The 19,948-nt window shown below is 41.4% G+C and overlaps 1 protein-coding gene across 4 annotated transcripts in view; it reads left to right on the top strand.

Moving 5' to 3' along the window:
* ece2b (endothelin converting enzyme 2b) overlaps window positions 1-16,057 on the top strand; it is a 78,000-nt gene extending 61,943 nt beyond the window's left edge. For all 4 annotated transcript variants that reach the window (XM_014161965.3, XM_014161964.2, XM_014161966.3 and 1 more), the window contains 10 exons: window positions 7,481-7,595; window positions 8,017-8,127; window positions 10,497-10,595; window positions 10,845-10,922; window positions 12,531-12,634; window positions 12,952-13,062; window positions 13,136-13,203; window positions 13,362-13,552; window positions 13,906-14,001; window positions 14,403-16,057. In XM_014161965.3, the coding sequence (XP_014017440.1) occupies window positions 7,481-7,595; window positions 8,017-8,127; window positions 10,497-10,595; window positions 10,845-10,922; window positions 12,531-12,634; window positions 12,952-13,062; window positions 13,136-13,203; window positions 13,362-13,552; window positions 13,906-14,001; window positions 14,403-14,579 (1,150 nt within the window). In that variant the 3' untranslated portion in view covers window positions 14,580-16,057. The remainder of the gene's footprint in view (window positions 1-7,480; window positions 7,596-8,016; window positions 8,128-10,496; window positions 10,596-10,844; window positions 10,923-12,530; window positions 12,635-12,951; window positions 13,063-13,135; window positions 13,204-13,361; window positions 13,553-13,905; window positions 14,002-14,402) is intronic.
* The last annotated feature ends 3,891 nt before the right edge of the window (window positions 16,058-19,948 follow it).

Below are 19,948 nucleotides of genomic sequence, written 5' to 3'. Positions count from 1 at the left end.
ATGAATGGAAGTTAGGCTAGCGAGCAAGCATTTTCGTTAAGTAGCCTAGGACAACAAAAAATAAAAGGGTGTACTGTATGACATTGTTAGACCGTTTTGTCAACATGAAAGAGAGGATGGCATTGACATTTCTCTTCAAGTAGGATGAGTCAACATGTTTTTCTACTTGCACAAACACACACACATAAATCAGAACCATGGACAGCCACATCATATTTAGCGTTTGTTGATTGGACAAAATAGTTTTTATATTTTAGTTGTCATTGTATTACAATGACATGCTGACCACACCGCTCACATTACGTAGGTGATAGAAAGATGAACTGAGGTCCACAATCCAGTCCAGTTGGTGGTGGTAATGCCCCTTAAAGTTGGTTGCCAACCGCCATATAAAGTCTGAAGAATGAAGGAGAGATTACTAGAAACTAGGTAGGTTTACCCTTTTATCTGGGGATTAATTGTCGGAGTAGAGGACCTTGTGCATTTCAGGTAAAATCAATCAAATGTATTTATAAAGCCCTTTGTACATCAGCCAATGTCAAAGTGCTATACAGAAACCCAGCCTAAAACCCCAAACGGCAAGCAATGCAGATGTATAAGCACGGTGGCTAGGGAAAAAAGGCAGAAACTTAGGAAGAAACCTAGAGAGAAACCAGGCTTTGAGGGGTGGCCAGTCCTCTTCTGGCTGTGCCAGGTGAAGACGACAACAATACATGGCCAAGCTGTTCAAATGTCCGTAGATGACCAGCAGGGTCAATAATAATTACAGTGGTTGTAGTCCATGTATTTTGGGTCCATGGCCAGGAAACTACCCAGACCTTAATCCCGTTGAGAACTTCTGGTCAATCCTCAAGAGGCGGGTGGACAAACAAAATACCACAAATTCTGACAAACTCCAAGCATTGATTATGCAAGAATGGGCTGCCATCAGTCAGGATGTGGGCCAGAAGTTAATTGACAGCATGCCAGGGCGGATTGCAGAGGTCTTGAAAAAGAACGGTCAACACTGCAAATATTGACTCTTTGCATCAACTTCATGTAATTATCAATAAAAGCCTTTGACACTTATGAAATGCTTGTAAATATACTTCAGTATTCCATAGTAACATCAGACAAAAATATCTAGACACTGAAGCAGCAAACTTTGTGGAAATTAATATTTCTGTCATTCTCAATTTTTGGCCACGACTGTACATGCAATATGCTTTGTGGACTTCACTGGACAGAGGTTGCTATCCGGTTTTGTGACTAAAACAGGTGTGGTTGAATTTATTCTGCCACTTCTTATTGTCTCGGCCTTTGGGCCTATATATCACGTTCGCAAGGCATATGGATTAACAGGTTGTAGAGCAAATGCAATTATCACAACACATAGGTTGTAATATGGTATGGGGGCATGGCTTCCCCAGTGATTTTTTTTTTTTTTACCCATGCAGCGCTACTGAGGACGGGTCAAAGTAAAATGGACTATGGAATGGACAATCACCATTGTCATGATCACTGGTTTCAAGTTTCTATCTGTCAATTTTTGACAAACTGATCATAGCAAAAAAGAAAATACTTCTGCATTTCCCTGCTGTGTAAACACATTGCAAATAGGCTCACGATAACTCCTGATGAAGTTGGGTAGCTGATATTCAGAGCTTAAATTGATTAGTCACAGGAATCCGGACTAATAAAGCCAATGCAATGGCCTGTTTTACAAACAGGGTGCCTACCACATGGATGGGCATTCATAAAATTCAATTTGGGATGAAATGTTAGGCTACATCAAACATAAACCAATCATAGACATAGGTAAGGGAAGACCCCCATGAAATGGACAAAAATGAATGGCATCTTATAGCCATTGTACGAAACGTATACACAATTGCAAATACCACTCAATTGGACGGCAATTCATTCAAAGCTTATGGCAACTGGCATATGGCAAATGCCAAGTGTCATACAGCAAAAATCCCAAAGATGGCGAGCATGCTCCACAGTAATTTTTCATATTGCAAATGGACATAAAGTCAAGACCCAAGTGTCAAATGTTGAAAATTGAATTTAAAAAGAAAATGGATCACCCTCTAAAAAAGTGCTTTCTGGACCATTTTCTTTGTCAATTATACATATATAACTGTATGAACATACCTTTTGTCATATTTTATTGAGTTTTCCATAAGGCGCATGTTTTGTCCATTTGCAATATGCTATCATAGGAAGTCAAAGTCAAAAGTCTGAACCATTGCTTAATGTCCAAATGCAATATAAGTATTAAAAGTGCCAAATCAGGATGTTATGGCCATATGTGATCATAGGTCGGCTTCCAAACCCAAAGGTCAGTGAACCATGTCCAAATGGCATTTATACTGCCCAAATGATATATCACTGTTAACTTCTTATGGCTGGAATCCCGTTAACGGGATCGATATGACAACAGCCAGTGAAAGTGCAGGGTGCCAAATTCAAACAGAAATCTCATAATTAAAATTCCTCAAACATACAAGTATTTGCCATGTTGGAGTCAACAGAAGTCAGAAATGGCATTATAAATATTTACTTACCTTTTGATGATCTTCATCAATAAAGTCCATCCTTTATGTCCAAATACCTCCTTTTTGTTCGCTCCTTCAGTTCACAAATCCAAATTCACGACGCGCAGGCCAGACAAACTCAAATTCCATTACAGTTCGTAGAAACATGTCAATCTTTAAGATGTTTTTATCATAAATCTTCAATAAGGTTTTAACCGGAGAATTCCTTTGTCTTTAGAAATGCAATGGACCTCGGCTACCTCTCATGGGCGCACGCATGTCTGAAGCTCATGCCCATCTTGCAGACCTCTCACTCAATCAGCTCTTATTCTCCCCCACTTCACAGTAGAAGCCTCAAACAAGGTTATAAAGACTGTTGACATATAGTGGAAGCCTTAGGAAGTGCAATATGACCCCACCGACACTGTATATTGGATAGGTCAAGACTTGAAAAACTACAAACCTCAGATTTCATACTTCCTGGTTGGATTTTTTTCTCAGGTTTTTGCCTGCCATATGAGTTCTGTTATACTCACAGACATCATTCAAACAGTTTTAGAAACTTCAGTGTTTTCTATCCAAATCTACTAATAATATGCATATCTTAGCTTCTGGGCCTGAGTAGCAGGCAGTTTACTCTGGGCACCTTATTCATCCAAGCTACTCAATACTGCCCCTCATCCATAAGAAGTTAAGCCCTGAATCAACCTAGAAGATCTATTTGTCATGTATGATGCGAGAGGAAGTCAGCCAATTTGTTTGGAAAACATCCAAAATTAACTCTATTGGATGGGCACGGGTGGGGGGGTGCTCCCTACCCGGCCATAGATGCCTTACACCCTCCTAAAGGCATTAAAAAACATTTTTAAAATGTGCTCCTGGTAACCCGTTCGACTCACCAGGCGCACAGCTGTCTATTTGCAATATGTTTCAATGGGCATTTACCATCACAAATTTCACATGCTCAAAAATACTGCAGAAAAGTGAACTTGACTGGCCCGATGAATTCGGGATGGACGGGCAGTGATAGTGGTTCCTCTCCATCGCTCGTTTGTGTTGATTTCATCATGTCCATTTGGTGATGGTTTATGACTGTTTAAACTTATTGAAAATGTACAAAAGTCAGCCAGCAAGTCAGCGTCCATCAGTCAATAAGAAATCATTCTGACACCAAACCCACTTTGTCCAGCCCAGTTAGAAGCCAACTATCACATATTTCAGGGCAGGCCCACAATTCACAGCGCCTTCTGTTTAAACCATAATAAAAACATAAAACATGTAGTTACGTTCTAGCTGTGGGTCCAGTTCTGACATTGTGTAGGCCTAGCTGAGGCGACCCCGACTCCCTAGTTTTGGCTCGATAGGTCATTCGGGGGCCCGAGCAGCGACCTTAATTGGTGCTGAAAATGCACTTTTTCCGGGCTTTGCTACGGGGTCCTTGAATGAGCTATCGGACAGAAACGTTGGGCTCTGTCTCTATGAGCCGAGGCGGTTTCAATACACCTAGTCTTGTGACTCTGGGACTTTTCTAAATGTCGTCATTTACGCGATGGTCAAAATTAATTGAAGTTATTGCAAATATACAAGGCTGTTTCTTGGTCTGAGAACCTTCTAGAGCCACACAACTCACCGTGCACTATCAACTTGAGCTCTAGAACAGGTTTCTAAAGTTTCAAAGCTCTAGGTCTGACAGTTCATTGATAGTTCGAACGAAGGTAACTATTGCAGGCTCTGTGTGTCTGTAAGCCCCACACTGTCACTCCATCCTTGCTGTGTGTGTGAGTTTTTCTTGAAAATCTGATGGGAGAAATGACTGATTTACAGTTCATGAGGGTTGCCTAATCACACATATGAAGTTTTGGAAAGAGCTGACCTTTTTAACCCTTTGAAACAGCCCCTGTGACCCCAATTTAAGGCACTTCCGGTTGGCACAGGAAGCTGAAAGTAAACACATCCTCATTGGAGTAGGCTTTTACAGAATCCTGAGTTTAAAGTCTTTATGTTAAGAACTGACTGATTTACATAGGGTTGAATGCACTGTTTTTCACAAACTGCAGGTTGGGTATATCAAAACACATAACTCACTGTGCACGATCGACTTAAGCTCTAGAAGATGTATATAAAGTTTCAGAGCTCTAGGTCTGATGATTCGTTGATAGTTCAAACGCTGGTCAATATTGCAGGCTCTGTGTCTTTAAGCCCCTCACTGTGTTACTCCCCATTTTGTGTGTGTGATTTCAGAAAATCACAGAAATCACATTGAGCTTCGAAACCCGCCTTAACGGATTCGTCTGAACACGCCACAACTGGATCTAACTTTTTTGAATAAAAACAAAACATTTCTTTGGCCGTCAGCAATTGTACGATTTCTCGTAAATTACGATAGATAAATGTCTGGTCCTTTTTTTCCTGACACCGTAGGTTCATGTACTTTGACGTGAAGCGTTCAAATTAGTGCTCTATTTTAGTTTTTGACCTTTAATCCCAGAAAAATTGCCTTAACTCAAAGCGTTGAGGCCTCGATGCCATCTTGTAACTGGGCTAACAGCCCATTAGGCCAAACCTGTGCTCACCAAATTTCGTCTTCGAAGTCTTTTCTATTTAGGAGAAATGGCCATGTCATTTTGGTGATGTTTTGTACATTTGCAATAATCAGCCATTCGCCATTTCAGAAACAGCGGAAAAATGACATTGTATAAAACGCAAACCAAATGTTCGAGAGACTTTATTTGATGACTTCCCGGAAGATCTGGGGCACGGCCTGAGGCCGTTGGCGTATTTTAAAAACATTTGCGGACGTCTAATAAGGGACCGTACATTTGCAATTTGGAGATCCTCATCAATCGTACAGCAAATTCTGTTTGCGTCCCTTATGTAGGTGGTGGGACAAGACTGTAAATACCAATTGGATACCATGAAATTGGGGAGAAAAATGGGTAAAAAATATATATATTATGATATAGTAATAATGTGCTGCTCGTTGACATAAACATTATAAATGCCTTACATTGATGGTCATTATATTGATGTATGATCCCTGAGGAAAAAGTGACCAGCAATTATGAAGCACTATGCTGCTGTACGTTCTAAGTGGTTATGTTTATACTACATAGAAATATGAGGCTTTGTGTGTCTACTGTATAACTAAATACTACTTTAGTACTCTATAATAGTGCATTATGAGTACATGTACAGTTGGAAGTTTACATACACCTCAGCCAAATACATTTAAATGCGGTTTTTCACAATTCCTGACATTTAATCCTAGTAAAAATTCCCTGACTTAGGATCACCACTTTATTTTAAGAATGTGAAATGTCAGAATAATAGTAGAGAATGACATTTTTATTTCAGCATTTATTTATTTCATCACATTCCCAGTGGGTCAGAAGTTTACATGCACTCAATTAGCATTTGGTAGCATTGCCTTTAAATTGTTTAACTTGGGTCAAACATTTCGGGTAGCCTTCCACAAGCTTCCCACAATAAGTTGGGTGAATTTTGGGCCATTCCTCCTGACAGAGCTGGTGCACCTGAGTCAGGTTTGTAGGCCTCCTTGCTCGCACACGCTTTTTCAGTTCTGCCCAGATTTTCTATAGGATTGAGGTCAGGGCTTTGTGATGGTCAATCCAATACCTTGACTTTGTTGTCCTTAAGCCATTTTGCCACAACTTTGGAAGTATGCTTGGGGTCATTGTCCATTTGGAAGACCCATTTGCGACCAAGCTTTAACTTCCTGACTGATGTCTTGATGTTGCTTCAATATAGTCACATAGTTTTCCTCCATCATGATGCCATCTATTTTGTGAAGTGCACCAGTCCTTCCTGCAGCAAAGCACCCCCACAACATAATGCTGCCACCCCCATGCTTCACGGTTGGGACGGTGTTCTCCGGCTTGCAAGCCTCCCCTTTTTTCCTCCAAACATAACGATGGGCAGTTCTTTTTTTGTTTCATCAGACCAGAGGACATTTCTCCAAAAGTATGATCTTTGTCTGGCTTTTTTATGGCGGTTTTTGAGCAGTGGCTTCTTCCTTGATGAGTGACCTTTCAGATTATGTCAATATAGGACTTGTTTTACTGTGGATATAGATACTTTTGTACCTGTTTTCTCCAGCATCTTCACAAGGTCATTTTGCTGTTCTGGGATTGATTTGCACTTTTCGCACCAAAGTACGTTCATCACTAGGAGGCAGAACGCATCTCCTTCCTGAGCGGTATGACGGCTGCGTGGTCCCATGGTGTTTATACTTGCGTACTATTGTTTGTACAGATGAATGTGGTACATTCAGGCGTTCGGAAATTGCTCCCAAGGATGAACCAGACTTGTCTACAATTTTCTTTCTGGGGTCTTGGCTGATTTCTTTTGATTTTTCCCATGATGTCAAGCAAAGAGGCACTGAGTTTGAATGTAGGCCTTGAAATACATCCACAGGTACACCTCCAATTGACTCAAATGATGTCAGTTAGCCTATCAGAAGCTTCTAAAGCCATGACATCGTTTTCTGGAAATTTGCAAGCTGTTTAAAGGCACAGTCAACTTAGTGTATGTAAATGTCTGACCCACTAGAGTTGTGAAACAATCTGTCTGTGAACAATTGTTGGAAAAATTACTTGTGTCATGCACAAAGTAGATGTCCTAATCAACTTGCCAAAACTGTAGTTTGTTAACAAGAAATTTGTGGAGTGGTCGAAAAACAAGTTTTAATGACTCCAACCTAAGTGTATGTAAACTGTATATTGCTGTATAATGCATTTTGCATATGGTCTTCATAGTGTTACCAAAATTCCTTATACAATCAATATCTGACCTGACCATAATCTCATGAAATAGATCATAATGACGTCCCTGCAACCAGTTCTGCCCATGAGGAAACCCCAACCATCGTTTCTTTGCTTTTCCTTGTCGTCCTCATGTTTCCTCTTCCTCCCCGTCTCTCCTTGTCTCTTGCCGTCTCTCAGCCTGCTCAACAACTACATGATCTGGAACCTGGTGCAGAAGGGAGCGTCCAGTCTGGACCAGCGCTTTGAGAACGCTCAGGACAAGCTGCTAGAGAGCCTGTATGGAACCAAGAAGGTGTGTTTAGTTTGGGTTCTAAACGGCACCCTATTCCCTGTGTAGTGCACTACTTTTGACTAGGGCCCATAGGGCTCTGGTTAAAATTAGTGCACTCCGTAGGGCAATAGGGTGTCATTTGGGACACAGAATATTCTTACTTATGACATTCATTAGCCCTGATTCAGGAAATACCTTGTTAGGGCTGGTTTCTCAGACACAGATTAAGGCTAGAAAATATATGTATTTCAGTGGAGATTCTCTGTTGAGCATGCTTTTTAGTCCAGGACTAAGCTTAATCTGAGTCAGGTGATTTTTATGTGAGACTGTGGGCTCATAACAAGCAATGTGTGCTAACTCAGCACACTTACAGTACACACACTTTTCACAACCAAAAATATAAACAGCTGGTGAGACTTTTCTCGTGTGTGTGTTCGCTCAGTCCTGCACACCTCGATGGCAGACCTGCATTGGGAACACAGATGACACGCTCGGCTTTGCCCTGGGTGCACTCTTTGTCAAAGCAACGTTTGATAAACACAGCAAAGAGATTGTGAGTATGATTGGCGCACAACTGCATTTACATTTATTCAAGTCTCGGTGGTGTTTTACAATGGTGAACAATACATGACTGTCCCCTAGTGGTTACCATGTGTAGGCCTAATGAAAGGTCATCGTAAGAGGATCCTATTTGCTAAGATATTATTGTAATTTTCACAAGATATTTTAAATGCTTATAAATGTTCATGAATACCTACAATGCATTCGGGAAGTATTCAAACCCCTTGACCGTTTCCCCATTTTGTTACGTTACAGCCTTATTCTAAAATTGATTAAATACATTTTTTCCCCTCAATCTACACACAATACCCCATAATTACAAAGAGAGAACAGGTTTTTAGAAATGTTCGCAAATTTATTAAAAAATCAAAAACAGATGCCTTATTTAAATAAGTATTCCGACCCTTTGCTATGAGACACGAAATTGAGCTCAGGTGCATCCTGTTTCCATTGATCATCCTTGATGTTTATACAACTTGATTGAAGTCCACCTGTTGTAAATTCAATTTATTTCACATGATTTGGAAAGGCACACACCTGTCTATATAAGGTCCCACAGTTGACCGTGCATATCAGAGCGAAAAAACAAGTCAAAGAAATTGTCTGTAGAGCTCCGAAACAGGATTGTGTCAAGGCACAGATCTGGGGAAGGGTACCAAAAAATGTCTGCAGTATTGAAGGTCCCCAAGAACACAGTGGTTTCCATCATTCTTAAATTGAAGAAGTTTGGAACCACCAAGTCTCACTTCTCAGTAAAAGGCACATGACAGCTCGCTTAAAGTTTGCTGCCAAAAGGCACCTAAAGGACTCTCAAACCATGAGAAACGTGATTCTCTGGTCTGATGAAACCAAGATTGAACTCTTTGTCCTGAATGCCAAGCGTCATGTCTGGAGGAAACCTGGCATCATCCCTACGGTGAAGCATGGTGGTGGCAGCATCATGCTGTGGGGATGTTTTTCACTGGCATGGACAGGGAGACTAGTCAGGATTTAGGGAAAGATTAACTGTGCAAAGTACAAAGAAATCCTTGATGAAAACCTGCTCCAGAGCACTCAGAACCTCAGACTGGTGTGAAGGTTCACCTTCCAACAGGACAACGACCCTAAGCACACAGCCAAGACAATGCAGGAGTGGCTTCGGGACAAGTCTCTGAATGTCCTTGAGTGGCCCAGCCAGAGCCCAGACTTGAACCCGATCGAACATCTCTGGAGAGACCTGAAAATAGCTGTGCAGCTATGCTCCCCATCCAACTTGACAGAGCTTGAGAGGATCTACAGAGAAGAATTGGAGAAACTCCCGAAAACAGGTGTGCCAAGCTTGTAGCGTCATACTCAAGAAGACTCAAGGCGGTAATCGCTGCCAAAGGTGCTTAGCAAAGTGCTGAGTAAAGGCTCTGAATACTTATGGAAATGTCATATTTCCGGGGGGTTTTTTATATAAATTTGCAAAAATGTATAAAAACCTGTTTTTGTTTGGTCACCACCATTGTGTTTAGATTGAGTATTGTTTTTTAAAATCCATTTTAGAATAAGGCTTTAATGTAACAAAATGTGGAGAAAGTCAAGGGGTCTGAATGCTTTCTGAATGCACTGAATAAATGTTCTGTATAATGTTATAAATGCCTATGAATTGTAAAGCTTATAATGTTATATTTTATTTTCAATTATTATAAATGCTTGCAATTAATGAAATACTCATTTAGTAATAGTTCTCTGTCCTGCAGAGGGGAGACAAGTATAGAGAAAGTAGAGATTGGATAATGGAGACAAAATGTAACATTAAATGGTAGTGTAAGGACCGATGCCAGAGATGAGAAACGGGTATGGGGAGTCAACATTTTAATAAGGAACAGACATGAAACAAGACAGGCACAACGTCAGCACACGGGAAAAACAACGACATTCGACAATCAATGCAGCAGTGGGGACCAGAGATGGGGAACTGACACATATAGGGGAGGTAATAAACAGGTGATTGTGTTCATGCGCGTGACAGGGAAAGGCAGGTGTGCGTACTGATGGTGTCACGAGTACGTGATGCTGGGGAGCCTGGCGCCCTCGAGCACCGAGGGGGAGCAGGCGTGACAGGTAGATTGTTATTGGGTAGAGAAAAGAGGGGCAAATAGAAGAGAGATGTGGAAGGGGAGAGAGAGGAGGCACAGAGGGAGGACTGGCAGTTTTTACAGGTTGGAAATAGACGGTCACACGCAAGTTTTCTTGTTTTCTATCATAATTCGGGAGAGATGAGCCGGTTCAGATTTCCTCATGTATTTAGTCCATATCTGAGTGTAATTGCAAAAGAAGGATCTACATCTTTCCCTCTTTCTTACATTTAATTTCTGTCTCTCACCCCACTATCAGGCAGAGGGTATGATCAATGAGATCCGTACTGCCTTCAAATATACTCTTGATCACCTCAAGTGGATGGACAAACAAACGCGTCAGGCAGCCAAGGACAAGGTCAGATATGTTGTCACCTACGTCATCACCTACTGGATAGGATATGTATGGGTGCCAGAGGGTATCTCTGTGTGTGTTTGTACATGTGTGTGCATCCCTGTGCATGTGTGTGAGGGAGTAATATGGGTTTACAGGTTACAATACAGTAGTTGGAATAGATTGAGAGAGCCCTCATTGTCCAGACCTCCAAATAATGGAACCAGGAAGTTTCTTGACCTCTCTTATCCTTTTTGCTCCCTTGGTTTTCAGGCAGACGCCATCTACGACATGATTGGATTTCCTGACTTCATCCTGGACCCCAAAGAACTGGATGATGTTTATGATGGGGTGAGTTAGTGCCTTTTGTTGAGTTGTGTCATGATTGAACCACACATTGAACCCTGTGATTTCTTTAACCTCTTACATCTAGACGTTCCGCTAGCGGAACACCTGCTCCAATAGCCAATGATTGGCGTGGCGCGAATGACAAATTCCTCAAAAATACAAAAACTTCAATTTTTCAAACATATGACTATTTTACACCATTTTAAAGACAAGACTCTCCTTTATCTAACCACACTGTCCGATTTCAAAAAGGCTTTACAACGAAAGCAAAACATTAGATTATGTCAGCAGAGTACCCAGCCAGAAATAATCAGACACCCATTTTTCAAGCTAGCATATAATGTCACATAAATCCAAACCACAGCTAAATGCAGCAGTAACCTTTGATGATCTTCATCAGATGACACACCTAGGACATTATGTTATACAATACATGCATGTTTTGTTCAATCAAGTTCATATTTATATCAAAAACCAGCTTTTTACATTAGCATGTGACGTTCAGAACTAGCATACCCCCCGCAAACTTCCGGGGAATTTACTAACAATTTACTAAATTACTCAGGCTAAACGTTGACAAAAAACATAATTATTTTAAGAATTATAGATACAGAACTCCTCTATGCACTCGCTATGTCCGATTTTAAAATAGCTTTTCGGTGAAAGCACATTTTGCAATATTCTCAGTAGATAGCCCGGCATCACAGGGCTAGCTATTTAGACACCCACCAAGTTTGGCACTCACCAAATTCAGATTTACTATAAGAAAAATGTTGTTACCTTTGCTGTTCTTCGTCAGAATGCACTCCCAGGACTTCTACTTCAATAACAAATGTTGGTTTGGTCCCAAATAATCCATTGTTATATCCAAATAGCGGCGTTTTGTTCGTGCGTTCAAGACACTATCCGAATGGTAAAGAAGGGTGACGAGCACGACGCATTTCGTGACAAAAAAATTCTAAATATTCCATTACCGTACTTCGAAGCATGTCAACCGCTGTTTAAAATCAATTTTTATGCAATTTTTCTCGGAAAAAAGCGATAATATTCCGACCGGGAATCTGCGTTTAGGTAAAAAGACGAAAGAAAATAAAGCATGGGGTCGACTCGTGCACGCGCCTAAGCCCATTGTCCTCTGATCGGCCACTTACCAAAGGCGATAATGTGTTTCAGCCAGAGGCTTCCTCGATATCATTCAGCTTTTTCCAGGGTTCTGAGAGCCTATGGGAGCCGTAGTAAGTGTCACGTTACAGCAAAGATCCTCAGTCTTCAATAAAAAGAGCCAAAATGAACAAGAACTTGTCAGACAGGTCACTTCCAGTATGGAATCCTCTCAGGTTTTTGCCTGCCATATGAGTTCTGTTATACTCACAGACACCATTCAAACAGTTTTAGAAACTTTAGGGTATTTTCTATCCAAAGCCAATAATTATATGCATATTCTAGTTTCTGGGCAGGAGTAATAATCAGATTAAATCGGGTACGTTTTTTATCCGGCCGTGAAAATACTGCCCCCTAGCCATTACAGGTTAAACAAGGCTTTTTTAAAAATGTTTCTGATCAGTGAGTAATTCTCTATTGCCCCGTCTCTCTCTCTCTCTCTCTCCACAGTATGAAGTCTCGGAAGACAACTTCTTCCAGAACGCACTCAACTTCTACAACTTCTCCGCCAGGGTGATGGCCGATCAGCTCCGCAAGCCGCCCAACAGAGACCAGTGAGTCTTCATCAGCTACACCCATCATTATCAACATCATCATTATCACCATCATTCGATCGGAATTTGCACTCTATTCCCTATAAAGTGCACAAATTTGACTCTGGTCAAACACTACATTAATTGAGATTCTGTTTGCTCCAGTGGTGTCTGGTGTCATGGAGGATGGGCTCATTGTATTGGCTTGAACGGAATGAATGGAACATTATCAAACCCATACCATTCCATCCATTCCAGAAATGACAATTAGCAGTCCTACACTCAACACATTTCACAGGTTTTCTTTTTTAAACACGTCTCTGCCACATTCTTTCTAGATGGAGTATGACCCCTCCCACAGTCAACGCCTACTACATGCCCACCAAGAATGGCATTGTCTTTCCAGCTGGAATCCTCCAGGCACCCTTTTATGCCCAGGATCACCCCAAGTGAGTGTGTGTGTGTGTGCTTGCTTGCTTGCTTGCTTGCTTGCTGTTCTGACCCCATGTAAATTCTCTGCAGAGCACTGAACTTCGGGGGGATCGGAGTGGTGATGGGACACGAGCTCACTCATGCCTTTGATGACCAGGGTTGGTGTCCGCATTTAACAGATTCCACAGAACTCATGGATGCATCCTCACAAAACACCCATTGACAAACACTCCGGCATGCATGCACAGACATGATTACTAAGTGTGCATGTTTGTAAAGATATTTCTTTTTTAAAATATGATTTTTCCTTAATCAGGCAGGGAATACGACAAAGACGGGAACCTTCGGCCATGGTGGCAAAATTCCTCTGTGGAAGCATTTAAAAACCGCACGGAATGCATGGTGGAGCAGTACAACGGGTTTACCATCAACGGGGAGCATATAAATGGCAAGCAGACGCTGGGAGAGAACATTGCTGACAACGGAGGCCTAAAGGCAGCCTATAATGTGAGTGGGTCTCACTACTTGATAACACATTACATTTAGTTCCTCACATACTTTCTCTGTAGTAACTTAGTAATTATTAGCCATAGTATAGTTCAGTTACTTTGTAACAATAATGGAGTTGAGCGGTTATTGCTCAACCCCGTTACTGCCAAATCCATTGCTATGTAATTATAAAGCAATTTGATAGTTGTTACTTTTACTACAGTTATTACAGTGTTACTTCCCATGGTGGCAGTGGTGGGATCTAGGGCAGCATGATTGTTATTATACTGTACTCTTACTATACTTCACCTCAGGGGTAGCAGAGTGGTGGTTAATGTTTCTATAGTAATGTGTTTTTCTGTTGTGTTCAGGCGTACCAGGCATGGGTGCAGGAGAACGGTGAGGAGAAGAGGCTGCCAGCGGTCAACCTGACCAATGACCAACTATTCTTTGTGGGATTTGCACAGGTGGGTGATGGGAGTGTCAACAAAATGCATTACACACATTCTGATAGAGTTCATGTATCAAATACTCATGTTTAAGGTTCGCAGTTTGTATGACCATGTCAGAAGCTATAAAACTTGGGGCCAGAGTTTTTCCTAGTCAGTTCACGCTCTCAGGATGAACTCCTGGCCCTATATCATGATGTAAGGTGAAATGAGAGTGAATTCACATGCATTTGAGGGTGATAGTAAGATTGGAATATTACGTCTACTGTTGGAGAGAAGTGGACAGACAAACATGAGTACAAATAAATAAAACACAATTTTGGAAACAGTGAGTATAATATGCAACAGTTGGGAAGCCCGATAGGAGAATAATTTTGCTGCTGCCTGTTTTACTTATTGAGAGACCATTCTTCTCTCAGGTGTGGTGTTCCGTGCGAACCCCGGAGAGCGCCCACGAAGGACTCATGACGGACCCCCACAGCCCCCCAAAATACCGCGTAATCGGCACCCTCTCCAACTCGCCAGACTTTGCTGAGCACTTCCAGTGCCCCACTGGCTCCCCTATGAACTCAGGTCACCGCTGTGTGGTGTGGTAGGGCCTGTGAGAACCAGTGAGGGTGCTGTCTGTGGAAGCTACATGGAGAAACAAGAGGAGGAGAAGAACCTCTAACTAATCATCAGATTTTTTTCCCCTTCTAGTTCTCTTTTGTTTGTACATGATACTGGATCACTAGTGGTTTGTGGGTAGAGCAGGACCAACTCCAGGTGAGGAAGAGGGATGTGCGTGGAGAGAAATGTTGTCATCTGCTGATGTGTGCGTAATTCCAGTGTTATGGTATTTTTCCTCTTTCTCCACCCCCCTACTCACCGGTGGGGCACAAAGGCACGTTTTATTTATTGTTTGCTGGACTTGGTAGAGGCCGGGGAGGAGGAGCCACTAGGGGCTGTCTATCCCCTCACCTTTCTCTATGCTTCTGTGTTGTCGCTGTCCTTGCTGTGTGCCCTGTTTACAATTTAAACCAGAGCCCTCTATTGACTTAGGGCTCTCACTGAAGGCACTATGACATTACACGATGAGTTCAGCTGCCTTTGTGACCTTGCAGGAAGCGCAGAAATTTGGCTGTGGCATCACAGGATGGGTTCATCTGCCTCTGTGACCTCACAGGAAGTACTGAAACTTCACAATGATTGAACATTGAATATGGCTTCATCTCAAATGCCATCCCTATTCCCTATATAACTTACTTGCCTTGAGGCACATAAGGCATCCACAAGAGAGCGCCACTGCTTCTGGTCTGCATGTCCTATATAGTATACACAGTACAATGTGGCTCTGGTAAATAGTTGTGCCCTATGAGGTGTCATTTGAGATGGAGCCATTAAGACTCAGCTGTCTTTCTCTGTTGCTTCACAGGAAGTGCACTGGCTTCTGTGGGTCCTCAAAGATGCCACTCAGCACCCTCTGTGACATCACAAGGAATCCACAGCAGGTGCTTCACTGTGACCTCATAGCAGGTGTGGGGGAATCTTAATACAAAAAATTGCTTCCTCTCCGATGTACAATGTTATACTGTGCAAAATCACTGGACATGTGAAAGCAATATTGAAGCCTACTGATAGGCTTTGCCACCATATCACTTATAGCTATCCCATTTCTTAATGATCGGTGGCGAGGAGTTTGAATACATAAGGAAAGGGTACATAGGAAAGCCACTTAACAATGTTGATCCAACCATGACGGGTGACGTTGCCCCTAGACGCTGATCTTGGTTTAGTTTCCCCACTAATGGTTAAGGTTAAGATTGGGGGAGGGAAAGCTAATCGTAGATCTGTACTTAGGGGAAACATCACCCTAAAGCATCCAACCGCAAGATGGGCAAAGGTCCCTCTAGACCTACAGACAGTGCTGGACTGGCTGTGACACCGGTTGTAAGGACACTCACCACTTGCTTATCTGTGTTTTAGTTGTTGCTGCTGTTGTTGTTATTGGCATATTCTGAAGTTGATAAGTTCAAATGAGATTCTCATTTTTAAAACTGCTTTTTGCCAAATATATTTTTTTGTTTGTTTTGTTCCTAGTGTCAAGTTGATTCTTTGTTTCTCTGGCAGTGATGTTCTGTGTGTGTGTGTGTGTGTGTGTATGAACAGCCTTAAAAGCTTGATGTTTACTGTGTTTAAGGTGTCAGCCTCATTGCGAAAGGACAATTTGTGTGTGTGTGTGTGCGTGAGCTTGTATGTGTCTCTGTGCACGTGTGTGCAGAATGCTTCATCCCCACTTAAATTGAACTATCAACAATGTCAAGTCAGCTGCAGTGATTTCCCCTCACATGCCAAAAAAACACTCATTTGAAATGAATGGATATGTTTCTAAAGAACTCCTTGTTTGTACATCCTCCACTCCAGAGTGCTGCAGACTGTAAGTCAGGGTGGGTACAGGATACCTTTGTTAATCGGATTACTGTTCGACTCTTGTTAAATCAAGCTATGTAACTGTTTTATCTCTAGTTGCGCCTGTCGGCACTTTGCAAGGTTGTTTCACTACAAGACACTACAACGCAACACTAGTCCTTCAATGCAGATGGAGTTGTGCTATCTAATGTAAGACAATGGGGTGAACCAATTGGAATCAGTTGATATTGGCTGCAATCAGAAGCCCTCATGTTAGGTGAACTGCCCTGGTAAGAGTGTCCCGGAAAAATATACCATTCAATTTCACAACAATAAAGGACGCTATGATGCATCCTTCCAGTACATTATAAAGGTAATTCTCGTACATTTTGTGAAATCAAATATCTAACACAGAGTTATGTCTATTGTACACGACATTTCTATCTGAGTGTTGTGCCCTCGAAGCTCCATGACGAGGTTCACACGGGCAGGGGTTAGAGGTCAGGGGGAAGTGCTTACATGTAGCGGGTTGTTCAGGGTTAGCCTTGAATATTAACTTAATGAAACACAGATCTATATTTAAAAAATGTTTACTTGAACGTGTGTAAAAGCCTTTAATTAGCCACGTAATGCCATTAAGTGTTCTCTGGTCTGATGTGCTGTGTACCGGTCTGTCACTCTACAATTCTCTTCTTTCTTCAGCCATCTAGTCATACACTTTTCACACGATTTGCCGATCTGAACTATATTGTTCTTTCCAGCACTGTTGCATTAACTAGGGTTGATACGTGATTAGCGCAGCTTGGTTCCGCTCAGTTCGGCTCACCTCAGAAGTGTAAAAAGGGTATTAAAGCTTGGTGAAGAAAAAGCTATCGTTTTACTTATTTACTTACTTAGTCCTTTTCATTCCTATGTGAAACATTATGCTACCGGCCCGCATTTTTTGGAAATTAGTTGTTGAAATTGAAAACTCAATAACTTCACTTTAGTGACTTTTATGGCCCATGGTTGAGCTACAGCTGGCAGTCTCTTCTGTGGCTTAGGTATATCCCAACTATCTGGTATGGGAAGACTGCCCAATCTGTAGTACCACATTCTGCTGAAAAAAAAAATGAAACTGAAATAAAGGAGTGCGTTCAGAACGTATTCAGACCCCTCGACTTTTTCCACATTTTGTTACATTACAGCCTTATTCTAAAATTGATTAAATTGTTTGTTTCCCCTCAGTCTATACACAACACCCCATAATGACAAAGCAAAAACTGGTTTTTAGACATTTTTACAAATTTACTGAAATATCACATTTACATAAGTATTCAGACCCTTTACTCAGTACTTTGTTGAAGCACCTTTGACAGCGATTACATTACATTTTCTCTCCTTTATCCCGTCTCTACTTACTCTATTTCTCTCCCATCTGCAGGACAGGGAACTATTACTAAATTAGTATTTCATTAATTGTAATAATTTATCATTGAAAATAAATACATAATTACAATTCATGAGCATTTATACAGTGCATTCGGAAAGTATTCAGACCCATTGAATTTCTCCACATTTTGTTACATTACAGCCTTCTAAAATGGATTGTCTTGGCTCTGTGCTTAGGGTCATTGTCCTGTTGGAAGGTGAACCTTCACCCCAGTCTGAGGTCCTGAGTGCTCTAGAGCAGGTTTTCATCAAGGATCTCTCTGTACCTTGTCTCCCAGTCCCTGCCGTTAAAAAACATCCCCATAGCATGTCAACATTTACCTGTGTTCGAACCATCAAAGAACCGTAAGACCTAGAGCTCTGAAACTTTATAAACCTGTTCTAGGGCTTAAATTGGTAGTGCACTATGAGGTATGTGGCTCTATTTGTCCATTTGCAATACAAATCATTTAAACGTCGCGAAAATGACGACACTGAGGAAAGTCCCAGAATCACAAGACTAGGTGCATTGAAACTGCCTCAACCTATAGAGACGGACCCTAAAGTTTCTGTCCGATTTTCTCTTTCAGGGACCCCATAGCAAGGCCCGGAAAAAGGGCATTTTCAGCACTAATTAACGTCGCTGCTCGAGCTCCGAATGACCTATCGAGACAGAATTTGGGGTTGCCTCAGCTAGGGCTGCAAATAATGTCAGAACTGGACCCGCAGCTAGAATGTAACTACGTGTTTTACGTTTTTTTAAATGGTTTTATCAGAAGGCGCTGTGAATTTTGGGCCGGCTCTGAAATATGTGATAGTTGGCTTCTAAACGAATTGGACAAAGTGGGTTTGGTGTCAGTATGTATCAGTTTGGTGTAAGAATGATGTCTTATTGACTGATGGACACTGACTTGATGGCTGAGCGATGGGAAGGAACCACTATCACTGCTCGGCCATCCCGAGTTCAACGAGCCAGTCAATTGGGCATTTTTGCAGTATATTAGAGCATGTGAAATTCATGATGGTAAATGCCCATTGTAAGACATTGCAAATGGACAGTTTACGTTTATCCATTTTCAAGTATTTAATGAGGGATTTTCCATCACCAACTGGACAGGCTGAAATCAACACCAACGAGTGATTGGACAGTGTTCATTACACATATCCTATATTGTGAACTGCTCTTCTGCAAGTTGACAGTGTCCATTGCCAATGTATATCCATAAGGACTTCCCATTATGAAATGGATATGCTGAATCAACATCAACAAAAAAAATCTTACTTCCTATGATCAAACATCACAAATAGACCTAGGTTGATTCGGGACTTAACATAGTGTGATATATATATATATATATAATCATTTGTTCAGTATATATTCCATTTGGACATGGTTCACTGACTTTTGGGTTCGGAAGCCGACTTCCTATGATCATATATGGCAAATGGACATAAAATCCTGATTTGGTACTTTCAACACTTATATATGCCACTTGGACATGGTTCACTGACTTTTGGGTTCGGAAGTCAACTTCTTATGATCATATATGGCAAATGGACAAAACAGAGACCTTATGGACAAATTATACATATGATTACTACATATGTATAATTGACAAAAAAGCAAAACATTTCCAAAAAACGGTCCAATAAGCACTTTTTATTAGGTTTTAAAATGTTTTTTTTATTATTTTTAATGTCACACTTGGGACCTGAGTTTGACCATTTCCCATATGAAAATCTACGGTGGTGCGCTTTCACCCCCAATGGGATTTTTGGTGTATTACACTTGGCATTTGTAATCCTCTGGTTGCAATATGGTTTTGATGAACTGCCGTCCATTTGAGTGGTATTTGTGATTGTGTATATGGTTCACCCAATGCCAATAAGTTGCCATTCATTTTTGTACATTTCATGGGGGTCTTCCCTTACCCCCATCATGCTAGTTCGGCACGACGGGAGACACCGTTTCTGGGTCACGAAAATAAAACCTTTTTTGAGCACTTTTTCGTGAAAATGGCCACTAGTTCATCTTGACAAAGACACCGTTTCTGTGTCTCGAATTTGAAACATATTTCTTTGACACTTATTGTGAAAATGACAAAAAATGATTATTTTTTTTAGGCCCTATTCGGCTTGACATGAGACAGCGTTTCTGGGTCATGAA

The sequence above is a fragment of the Salmo salar genome, chromosome 20 (genome assembly GCF_965601325.2).
Source record: "Salmo salar chromosome 20, fSalSal1, whole genome shotgun sequence".
NCBI lineage: Eukaryota > Metazoa > Chordata > Actinopteri > Salmoniformes > Salmonidae > Salmo > Salmo salar.
This window is presented reverse-complemented; position numbering and strand designations above follow the sequence as displayed.